A 12,326-nucleotide genomic window follows, 5' to 3' on the forward strand; every position below is an offset into this window, starting at 1 on the left:
CCTAAGAACAATCATTCACATGTATTTGATATTTGATTGATGAGTTTCTTTCTCAATCCCCACAACCTTAAGTAGAGTGTGTTATCCTACCCATTTTACAGAAGCAGAAACTGAGGTTTATAGAGCTTACAAGATTTGCCCAAGGTAAGATTTTGTAAATAGTACATAAAGAGGACAAAACATAAAACAACAAAAAAAGTTAGACTTCATCAAAATTTAAAATGTTTGCTCTCAGAAGACAGCATTAAGAAAATGAAGAGGCAAAGCAAAGACTGGGAGAAAATATTCAAAAAATATATATCTGACGAAGAACTCGCAGGGAGACTATATTTTTTTTAAAAAAAACTCTTACCACTAATAAGACAAAAAACCAAAAGTAAAGAAATGGATGAAAGATTTGAATGGGCTCTTCACAAGAGAAGACATAATGATGGATGATAAGCACATAAAAATGTTCAATATCATTAGATATCAGAGAAACGTAAAATAAAACCACAGTGAGATGCCACTTACACACCTGCCATAATGGCTAACTTATAAATTCCTGACAATATCACATAGAATTTCACATATTGCTGGTAAGAATGTAAAATGGTACAGTCACTTTGGGAAACATTTTGGCACTTTCTTATAAAGTTAAACACACCCATACCATATGACCCAGAGGTCCCACTCCTAAGTATTTACCTAAAAGAAAGGAAAACATATGTCCACACAAAGATTTCTACATAAATGTCCATGACAGCTTTATTCATAAACAATCCAAATATCCATCAACAGGTGAACAGATAAACAAACCAGGGTATATCCACACAATGGAATACTAGTCATCAATAAAAAGGAATGAACATCTGATACACCTAACAACAAGGATGCATCTCAAAGGCATGCTGAATGAAGGAAGACAGACACAAAGAAGTCCATACTCTAGGATTCCATTTATATGAACTTCTGCTGAGAAACGGCTGCAGGGGACCGAGAGTATAAGCAAGGAGACCAATTAGGAGGCTGTAGTAATTAGCGTGGAAGGTGGTGGTGGCTCAGGCCACCGTGGTCATGAACGAAGTGATGAGAAGTGGTTCAGTTCTGGATACAGTTTGAAGATGGAGCCAACAGAGTTTTCTGAAGAATTGAATGCAGGGTGTGTGAGAAAAACAGAAATCAAGGATGACTCTGTGATCTCGGATCTGAGCAAACAGAAAGATGAAATTGCTCTTCACTGAGATGGTGAAGCAGGTGGGTATAGCAGGTTGGGAGAGAGGGTGAGAATCAGCAGACCCGTTCAGTTTGAAATATCCATTAGGTGTACAGCTGAAGATAGCAAGTCAGTAGTTGGATGTACAGGAAGAGTTCCAGGCTGAGAATAGAAATTTGGGAGTTTTAACTCACTTTTTCTGGGGAAAGGGCTGAAGACAGGTAAAAAGAATTCAAAAAGTAGAAGAAAATGTCTATCTTTTACTGTACAAAAGCAAAGATCCAACTTTTTAAAGTCTGGAGGTCATTAATGATTGGGAAAACAAACATTTGAATTTTGGTACCAAAATCTTCAGTACTGTTAGCAAAACCCCATGTACTAAAGTAAGGTTCAGGCTCGTGAAGCTCCTCTGATCATGTCCAATATTGTGTGGCTTGCAGCCAAACTGGCAGGGTTGGCGACCCATTGCATACCCCAGAGATATGGAGAGAGGCTTCCACCTGGCAGCCTCTCTCTCTTGCCCTCCCTACCACCTCCCTGTCCCTCCTTTGGTCTGCAGGGAAGGGGAAGGAGCTGCTGAGATCAGAGTGAGTACCTTCAGCTTGCATATTGTCTCATTTGTCTCGTTCATGAAACCGTATTTGCTTCAGAAGGCATGACTGCCTTGGAGGCAAACTCTTAATCTGACTTTAGAGTTAGAGCTTTCAAAGATAACTGCAATCTGTGTGGTAAGATTTGAAGAAGCCAGAAAAAAAATTTTTTTTTTCTCTCCAGATTCCTGAAATTCCACCATTAGTGTGAAAGGTGAGAGTGAAATGCCCAAAGTTGAATGACCAGTACTGGGGACTCCCACAAGGGAACCAGGGGAGAGAAGAAAAGCAGTAGATGAGACAAGGGGCCCATAAAAAAGGGGGGTTTGAAAGACCAGAAAACAACCCAAGGTTACGATCTTGTGAGTGTGAGTTCTACCTGGCCCATCCCCAAGCCCTCGTACATAGTAAGTCACAGATACTGGTGGAATGAATTAATTCTCTTTTTTCTACCTTTGAGGAAGCAGGCACTTCCCCACCCTTCAAAAAAAAAAAAAAAAGTATCTTAAAGAAAAGGCGAAAGAACCAGTTCTACGAATGGAGTTAATTTACTCTCCTAGGATTCACCTATTGGGGAAAAATAATAATAATAATAATAATAATAAGCAATTTCTCAGGACGCTCACAACAAGCTCTACTAGGAGAGCCTTTTTCCACTCCGCGGCGCACGAGAAATTGCCCGGGAGGCTGGAGCATCACCAAGGCCGATTCAAACCCCAAACGTCACATGCCAAACGTGCCATCTTCTGCCTGGAGTCCCGGCGCGTCTGGGAACGAAGAGTGAGGGGCTGGCAGGGGAGGGCAGGCGGGTGGTGGAGAGCCCCTGTAGGAGGGGGCGCAGACCCAGCTCCGCAGCGCGCACTCCCGCCCGGTTTGCAGCCCTCGGCTCAGCCCTTTTGCGCCTCCCTCAGCTCTCTCCTCCGCCCCCCTTCGCCCTCCCCTTTCCCTCCTTTTCTCCTCCTCCTCCTGCCGCCGCCGCGGCCGCTGCCAGACCTCGCCAGTTCAGACCCACGGGGCTGCCCTCCCCTGCTCTCTCCCCTCGCTGCCCGGGCCCGGAGCGCAGCGCGGCCGCGCAGGTAGGAGCCCCGAAGCGGGGGTCACACCAGCGCGCCCAGTGCCCGCGGGGCCGCGCGCCGAGGAGTAAGTGGGGTGACCTGAGGGGTGCAGTGGACCTGAGAACTGCCCCACACTGTGCAGGATCTCTCAGGCAGAGAGTGAGGTGGAGGTGTGTGGTCTAGGAATGCGATCTGTCAGCATGTGCGAGTACGGGGTGACATCTGTTTGGATGGGCATGTGTGTGCGTGCCGACAATCAGCCGACAGGGCTTTGCCCATAAACAAGGTTTTGAAAGTTTCAGGGGGCCAGAGATTTAAGCCGCACCTGGATTCCACGGGAGCTGGTTAGAAACTGGAGCGCTGAGCAGCTCCCCGGGGACGGCTGCCTGATAACATACAGTTGAGAAAGGGGACCTCGCCTCCCTGGGGGTGCCTGGCCGGCTGCCCTGAAATTGGTACTTCGGGCCGCTGTGTGGTTGCCCAGTTCCGGCCCTAGGCAGCCCCGATCCTGAAGGTAGCATTTCGGGGGCCGAGGGACTGATAAGGCACGAGGGCATGAGACGCTTTGGGCTGCTCCTCTACACAACCTGGGGGTTTTAAACAAAGCTGCGCAAAGAGAACGCCTGGAAATGCCACTTTGAGAGTTTGCGCTGGGGAATGTAAGAAGGAGCTCTGAAGGGCAGGTATTCTATCCTAGGGGAGGAGATTGCTCCACGAGTTTTGTTCTGGTGTTTTGTTTAAAAAAAAATAAAAAAAAAGAAGAAGTTTGAAGCCAAAGTAATTCATATTTGTTCACAGGTTTTTCTGCTGAGCTGTGCAAGGAACTTAACTAGCTGGAGGTGAGCTTATAGGGAAAGCCTTAACGTTCAAGGGAATATGAGATTTGCTGCCCCACTTCAACCCTCGGGAAAAAATGAACCGTCTCCTTTGAAATTAATGACACTGTACTCTTTCTCTTTCACTCCCTTTCTCGAGCCTGTTGTGTAGGTGCAGTATAAAATGCACGCTGTATATCTCTTGTATATATTTCAGCGAAGCCGGACAGAGTAAAGTGAAATGTAATTCTGCAGCCGTTTTACAGTCTTTGGTGCCTCGTTTGGCCAAGGGAAGGCTGAGGAGGGGGAGGGGACATGAGAAAGTAAATTGGAAGTTGGGTATGATGGAGCCTCAGCCTCCCCCGCCTTCCCTATCTTGCTTGTTACTTTACAGTTGAAGTTTTATTTCCCCGGCAGCAGATACTAAGCATCGGTTTGTGCTGTGTTTTCTTTGAGATTCACGATGGTGAAAGCCCTTTTCCTAATTATGCTGACTCTGGCGTTGGTCAAGTCACAGGACACCGAAGAAACCATCACGTACACGGTAAGGGGTGATGGAATTTGAGATAAGTGCGGTTCATAGGGATTCTGTGGCACAAGGGAGACTTTATCCACTCCTGCCAGTCTATGTGGGCTGTTCGCTGTGGCGGATAATAAACGTTAGCAAGTTTCATGTTTAAGATTCGTTGTAAATTGCCTGTCCTTTCAAAACTTCACTTAGTGTAACGAGGTGGATGGACCTAGAGTCTGTCATACGGAGTGAAGTAAGTCAGAAAGAGAAAAACAAATACCGTATGCTAACACACATATACGGGATCTGAAAAACGGTACTGATGAACCTGGTGGCAGCGCAGGAATAAAGACTCAGACGTAGAGAATGGACTTGGTCGGGGCGGGGGGAGCGGGGGGGGGGTGCGGGGGGGAGGGGGAGGAGCTGGGGCGAAGTGAGAGAGTAGCATTGACATATATACACTACGAAATGTAAAATGGATGGCTAGTGGGAAGCTGCTGCATAGCACAGGGAGATCGGCTGGATGCTTTGTGACCACCTAGAGGGGTGGGATAGGGAGGGTGGGAGGGAGGTCCAAGAGGGAGGGGATATGAGGATATATGTATACATATAGCTGACTCACTTTGTTGTACAGCAGAAACCAACATTGTGAAGCAATTATACTCCAATAAAGATATTAAAAATACAACAACAAAAGTTCTCTTAGATCACCATTTGAGACAGAGACCAAAATGCAAGGATTTGTGCAAGGCCAAAAAGGGAAACCCCTTTAAAACAAAACCCAAAGTAAGCTACATGTTTCTGACACATTAAACAAATTAATGGGTATAAGTAATTGGAAAACCTGAATTCCTATATACATGCAGATGAAACCAAAACTCAAGGAGTAAGACAAGTCAAATAGGAATGTTAAATATCACAAAAGCCCATCACCTCATTTGTGCATGTGACTTATGTTCTCATGTAAGTGGACTTCCTTGACTTCTTAAAGGCTATTATTCATTTACAGTATAACTGATAACTCATATAAATGCCATTCAGATAGACTTTACGTGTTACCAGGATGTGATATTTGGTAAAATGGTTTTAAAATGCATTTTATGAAATTTGGTTTTGCATTTTCTAATTAGCATATCTGATATTTCCAAATAATTTTGATTATTAGTTAATTGTATGGATATAACCAACATTTAATAAAATATTGAATATATCATCTAACCCCTCCCACTGCCAGGAATGGATATGGTGAGAACAGAGGGCAGTGCTTACCTCACTTCTGGTGAGTTTGTTTGCACCTCTGTTTTGTGTTTTCTAGTCTTTAATCAGTGTTGTGAGGCAAATGACATTTGTCCTGGATCAGAATATGAAAAACATATTTTTCTGCTTGCTCCCAATTTAAAATTAAGTAATCTTACTCAAAAGAATGTGAAAAATTTTTGAAAATAAAACTCTTAAAAGTGAGCTAATGTCAATTACTGATAATAAACATTATCTCACTTTTTTGATATTATCCCTAGAATGTTAGTATTCATCTAGCAAATATTCCTTGTTGTTTAGATCAGATATAAATCAAATGGGGTTTAATATAAATATTTTGTTAACTTAATGGTAAATGTAGTTGCTTCCTCTGCTGAAGATAAATAAAGCAAGATAAATGAATACATGTGTTGTTTATCTTCAAATGAAATTGTTTTGTTATTCAGGCTAAACTTACTACCTTCTTAGGGAGCTAAAATTAAATTAGCTACCCACTTTTATATTCATCTAATAAAAGATTTTATTGCTTTTACAATTGCTTATCTTGTACCCCCTTCCCATTGCTAATCACCTAAATCTTATTCATCTTTAGCAGAGAAAGTTCCCTGTGGATTAAACACTGTAGTTTTAAGACCACTAACTAGGGTTCATCATATAACAGGTTTCCCAAATATGACACCCTTTTTGTGCTAAGATTAGAGCTATTCTCTTTTGAATTGTGTATGCCTATTAGTTCATGGCTAAAGGACAAAATGTAGCTATATTTTTAGTAATTCCACTGTGGAGACACTGTCTCCTTTCATCCTCACAGCAAAGTATGAGGTAAGTGACATCCTCTTCCTTCTGCTGATAGTGGAACTGAAAATCAGAGAGGTATCTAACTTGCTAAAGACTACACAGCCAGTAAGTGGTGAAACTAAATTCACTCTAGGCTTGTTTAATAGTAGATCCATATTGAATGTACTGGAACTGAAGACCTAAAACAAACTGCAAGTCTTCTCTATTTAGCATACAGATTTATTCAAGTGCACTGTCATTTTGCCTGGCTTGAAAGATACTTTTCAGAAGGATGGGTTCATATCCACAAGATAGCCTCATATTCTTTCATGTTAAAGATAGGGTCCATTCAGTTATTCACTCATCAAGTATCTGCCGTGTGCCTAAGCAATGCTCATCACTATCAAAAGAATTTAAGTTTACTTGCTTACTAAAAAAATTCAGACCTTAACCTTAGGGAATTTATCCTGGGAAAATACTTTTGAAAAGTACAAAGTATTATACAGATTATACATGTTGCTAAAGAAATACAAAAGCAAGGAGGTAATTAATGTTCATACTGGCATATTGAAGGAGGTAGAACTCTGTGTTGGTTCTTGAAGGAAGTGATGACTTTGGATTATTCTAGAAAGGCTGAAGAGGCAACTGAATCGGAAAAAGTGGCATAATCAAAGGCTAGAAGTGAAAACAGCCAAGTCAAGTCCAGGAGGTGACAACAAGCTAGGTAGTGGGGAGAACCTAGAGATGGCAATAGTGGGAGATGAGAGGTCTACAGGCCACTGTGAGCTCTTAGATGGAGGGGCAACGTAACCAAGAGAGCAAAGAAAGATTGTCATGGAGGCTTGTGTGCAGCATGTAGAGATATGGAGACCACTTAAGGAGACTTGCCTACTCATGAGGCCAGGAAGGCTTACACCAACGTGGGAGAGATAGAAGTGGAAACAAAGTCAGCAGAGCTTGAAGGAAAATAATTGGAAAAGTTGATGTTAAAGTTGCAATCCTGGGTGCTAAGAAAGGTGGTAGTGCCTTGGACAGTGTTGGGGAAACTAGAAAGAATTAGTCTGGGAGATAAAGTGAGTTTAGTTTTCACCCTGTTAAGTCTCAGAAATCAGTAAAATACCTAAACTCATCTCTCTGTCTCCATTCAGCTATATAAATAAATTTACTATTTACTTACTTGGCTCTTACAAAAGAATTTAAGTTTATTTATTTGTTTACTTTTGCTCAATCCTTCCTGAAGCCTCTTCCTCAAATCTGCATCTGATCAGATGTTTTCTTGAGCTTAAAATTTCTTCAGAGGCCTCATCACTTATACCAGCGTTTCTCAAGAAGTAGCCCATAGATGACTTGTATCAGAATCACCTGAGATGCCTGTTAGGAATTCAGATTCCAGGCCCCCAACCAAACCTACAGAATCAGAACCTTTGGTTGGGCCCAGGAATCTGCATTTTAACAAGCACCAGAATGAATCTTAAGCATAATGGAGCTTGAGATTCACTGACCTTTAAGGTAGAATTCAGTTTCTGTCTATCCCAAAGAAAGGCTTCCCAGGTTTGGCCCTGCCTACCTCTCTAACCTCGCTCCACCCACCCAGGAATACTTGCAGCTCCTTCCTTCTTTAACAACTTTGCGCCTTTGCTTACGTGGTCCCTCATCCTAGACTCCCCATATCTCCCTGGAAAAAAGTCCTGTAAGGCCCACTTTACTTGTAACTTTGCCCATAAAGCCTTCCCTTCCACCCTGTCATGTCCACCCACAGCCCTGGGTAGGGTCCATCATTCCTTCCACAGGCAGACTTGTGTCACGACACCTGACATCTTGCTCCAACTTATCTACCTGTCTGTCTCCTCTTCAGGCCTGTGAGCTGCTTGAGAACAGGAACAAGGTATTAATCATCTTTGCTTTCCCAGGGACTAGGATGGTGCCTGGTGTGAGAAGGTACTTGACAGATGGTTCCTTCAGTGAGTGAACTAGAGAGGACCCGTAGGAACTAAAGCTAGGAGGCAGGCCATGGTGTGAGAAGGAGGCTCAGGACTTGACTGAATAGGAATGATAAGGAAAGCCAGGTCTGGAATGCTCTAAGAGGATTTGGAGAGAGAGAGGAAATTGTCAAGGGCTGAAAAAAAGAACTCAGCTGAATTTTTTTTTTTTTTTTTTGGTAAAATTTACAGTGTGGAAGAAGGGGCAAATAAAGCAAAAAAGCAGTCAGAGAGATTGCAGAATATTAGTATTGGGACAGAGAGAAAGGAATTCCAAGAAGATGGTTATGGGCAACTGGACCCAACGCAAATACAACAAAAGAGTTGAGACAGCTGGTGATTGAGAAGGGATCCCTGAAGCGGTCCAGTGCACAGATGTGTCTTTTTTAAAAAGCTACAGAATGGTAAACTACCCATCTCATCATTTATCTAGGACTCTAGCACAAAGATTGTTGCCATAAGTATGAAGCTTTTAGAGTGACTTCTCAGAGAATGGATACTCAATTAACTGTCTCCTGGCCCCATCTTGATGTTTTCTTCACAGCAATGCACAGATGGATATGAGTGGGATCCTATAAGACAGCAGTGCAAAGGTGAGCCAACTTTCAAAGACTTCCCATCTGAATATAGCTCTCTGTATCCATCTCATATGTCCTTCATGTCCTGCCTGTATTATACCCAAAAGGCATAAGCATATATTTACATGTTGAGTTTCCTCTCTAAGAAGATTCCTGACTTATTTTATTACTGACCACAGATATTGATGAATGTGACATTGTCCCAGACGCTTGCAAAGGTGGAATGAAATGCGTCAACCACTATGGAGGATACCTCTGCCTTCCTAAAACAGCCCAGATTATTGTCAACAATGAACAACCGCAGCAAGAAACACCATCAGCTGAAGGTGCGGGTGCAGCTACAAATGCAGCTGTGACCTCTAGTACAGGCACTGGGGGTGTAGCAGCCAGTGGCATGGCAGCCAGTGGAGCGGTGCCTGGGGGTGGTTTTGTCGCCAGTGCTGCTGCTGAAGTGCAGACTGGCCGAAATAACTTTGTCATCCGGCGGAACCCAGCTGACCCTCAGCGCATTCCCTCCAACCCTTCTCACCGGATCCAGTGTGCAACAGGCTATGAGCAGAGTGAGCATAACGTGTGCCAAGGTAAGCATGACTTTCTGTGCTAATGAGAAAGTTCTTGCCCAGGTGCACCTGTGGTGAGGATGACAACAGCTCATATTTACTGAGAGCTTCCCACTCGCCAGACTTTGTGCTAAGTGCTTTGCCTGCATTATCATATTCAATCATCACAATAGTCCTAAAAGGTAGTTGCTGCCAGTACCATCATCATTTTGCAAATGAGGAACTGTGTCTCAGAGAGGTCATCAGTGGTTCTCAACCTTAGCTGCACATATTTAGGGTCACTTGGGAGCCTTTAAAACTTCTCCATGTCCAAGCCACACCCCAGCCCAATTAAATAACAGTCTCTAGGGGGTGGGTTCCAAGAATCAGTATTTTTTTAAAGCTCCCCATGTGGTCCCAGTGTGCAGCCAAGTTTGAGAACTAGGGGTCACACAGGTGGTGAGTACAGAGTCAGCGTTCAAACCCAGACAGAGGAGGCCAGAGTCACAGCTGTCAAAAGGAGCAAATTATTCATTTGGAATTTGAAATTGTGCTGTCAAGCTCCTCCACAAATGTCCCCCTTTAAGGTCTCAAACTTTCTTTTTATTGAACTTGCCACTGACTTGTTTTCCTCACAGAGGAATAAAGAAATGGGACTTCTGCTTCTCATTACCTTTGAGGGAGTCTCCCCCACTCACATTTATATCTATTTTTAAGCTCTCGTTTGAGCACATTTCGCTTATATCACTTACACCATGGCACCGTCCGCCTGGGTTTTTCTGTTTATTTTCACAAAGAGTACACATCACTGTGTATTCTATAAACAGCTGTAGACTCATGCTAGCAAAGTGATAAGAATCTTGGGCTTTGAAGACATGTAGGATATTAACTAACTGGACTGTGCTAAGGGATTTTCTTCCTCTTTGCCTACTTAGCAAACCCTTTTAGATCTGCCTAGCATGGCAATAGAAGCTCCAGACTACTTTTTCACTACCAGGGGCTGACTGGGTAAACCCCATAAGACACCATAAGTGCCTGGTACCCCCTGGCCAATGGAAAGGGCCCAGGAGTTCTTACCTTCTACCTGCCTGAATGAGGAAGAGCACCTTCCTCCCTCAACACTGAAGGGTTCAGCTGGGGTCACCTAGCTGCTGCATTAAGTGAAAGAAGCAACTGCTGGTCCTCTAGAATGCTGCCCCTTATTCACCAGTGTTGAGTTTTATCTTCTGTATAAAATATAGTAGATTTTAAATGGTTTATAAATGAAGTAAGGAAACCTATCAGGCTCTGACTTTTATTATTTTATATTTTGTGTTCAAATTTTAAGTATCCCACATCAAGAGCTAACCCATGCTGTGATGGTGTCACTTTTCAGAGAACCTATCATATTAGCATCTGTTTTGTGTTACTGTCATGAGTCAGAATTCCAATATTGATGATGAATGCTTCAGCATCTGCTTGATATTCAGATATTTAATTTAAGGATTATGTCAAAGAGATAACCTCATGAGGTAATTTATATATATAAATAGATATTTACAAATAAATGTATATTTATATAAAATATATATGGTGTGTGTATTTGAGTGAATACTGGTTTTAAAATACCTTGAATTTATTTAAGATACCAACTTTTAATTGTGTTATTTAAATATATAATTATATTGGAAGGTTTGGTGGTATTTTTCCTGAACCTGAAAAGTTTTACTGAAATTTTTGAAGTATTGACTTTTACATACTGAATTATTCTTTACACTTCAGATGTATGTTTTAATGGTACTTAGGAGAAGAAAACCCAGGTAAATGAATGGATCGTTTATCAGAAACTGTCAAAGTAGTTTATGGTCCACCATTGACAGTTGTGGTTGAAAGCAAGAACAATGCCTAGAATCGAATGAAAAATTTCTAGAATAAAACTTATTCAGGATTTACAACATGCCTTGGTTACAGTAGAAACTGTATAATAAAAAGTGAATAATAAAAATGAAATCCTATTTAATTTTTCTAAAAGATTTAGACTATCTTACAAAGTAAGTTACTTTTAAAATATTTATAATCCTTACTTCTTTGGGAATTTCTTTTAATTTTAAGCTAAAACTATTAAATGCTTATGGTAGATGCTAAATACATATTCATTGATTGTGTGCACACAGGGCATTTCCAACCCAAACTGTTTTGCATAATTCAACTAATTTCAAAAATTTGGGATTGGGGGTCTGTATCATTAAAAGTAGGGTTAAAAGTTTTGTGGATGACTTAAGGCTTAAGTTGGATTTCTTCCCACCTCACAATTTTGCAAAGTGCCCATAAATGTGGACTGACTTAATTGTTGATAAAAGGGGGTTATTTCATATGATAACAACAGGATAATCTGTCTAGGGAATCTGACTAACATAAGTCAAGTCACACTTGTGCCCGTTTATTATTGAGCTAATCAAACATGCAGTCCAGTTTCTTCTGATTGCCTGCAGATGTATGACATTCTCATTCCAGGCCAGCAGCACAAAATAATATTTTATAACCATGTGAAAGTGTGGGGACCTCCGCTTGAAACAATAATGTGCTCCAAGGACCTACATTACTGACATCATTGTGGAGTTTGAGGAGCCTTCTGTTTTAATAAAGATCTCCACTCCCTTTTAAATGTTGCATACTTATGACCAGTAATCCAAACACATTTACCATGATTGCTGGATCAGAATAAATGAATGCCTGTAGATGGGTCGTGTTTGTATTAAAATTATTTCTTTTTCCCACATATATTTTTCAACAGGTACAGTTTATCATTACATAACTTAAAGCTGAGGACATTTTTATTGTAATGGCTGAAATCTGAACTGTGTTTCAGTGTTAAAGTCAGTCGTGCCTTTGAATGCACTATTACCAATCACAGTTGCCACCTAATTTAAATATCACTAGATATTTTAAAATGTATTCTATTTTAGGGACTCCCCTGGCGGTCCAGTGGTTAAGACTCTCAGCTCCCAATGCAGGGAGCGTGGGTTCAATCCCTGGTCAGGAAACTAAGAT

At 41.7% G+C, this 12,326-nt stretch overlaps 1 protein-coding gene across 5 annotated transcripts in view; it reads left to right on the forward strand.

The window, feature by feature from the left end:
* Positions 1–2,688: 2,688 nt before the first annotated feature.
* Positions 2,689–12,326, forward strand: part of EFEMP1 (EGF containing fibulin extracellular matrix protein 1) — a 74,954-nt gene continuing 65,316 nt past the window's right edge. Inside the window, exons 1-5 of one of the 5 annotated variants that reach the window (XM_059943295.1) lie at positions 2,689–2,861; positions 3,639–3,679; positions 4,112–4,199; positions 8,724–8,772; positions 8,937–9,338. In XM_059943295.1, coding sequence (XP_059799278.1) covers positions 4,119–4,199; positions 8,724–8,772; positions 8,937–9,338 — 532 coding nt within the window. In that variant the 5' untranslated portion in view covers positions 2,689–2,861; positions 3,639–3,679; positions 4,112–4,118. Of the gene's footprint in view, positions 2,862–2,903; positions 2,926–2,982; positions 3,011–3,638; positions 3,680–4,111; positions 4,200–8,723; positions 8,773–8,936; positions 9,339–12,326 lie in introns of those variants that run through there. The other 4 variants (XM_059943291.1, XM_059943293.1, XM_059943292.1 and 1 more) reach the window with 4 other exon arrangements.

The sequence above is a fragment of the Balaenoptera ricei genome, chromosome 13, assembly GCF_028023285.1.
Source record: "Balaenoptera ricei isolate mBalRic1 chromosome 13, mBalRic1.hap2, whole genome shotgun sequence".
Taxonomy (NCBI): domain Eukaryota; kingdom Metazoa; phylum Chordata; class Mammalia; order Artiodactyla; family Balaenopteridae; genus Balaenoptera; species Balaenoptera ricei.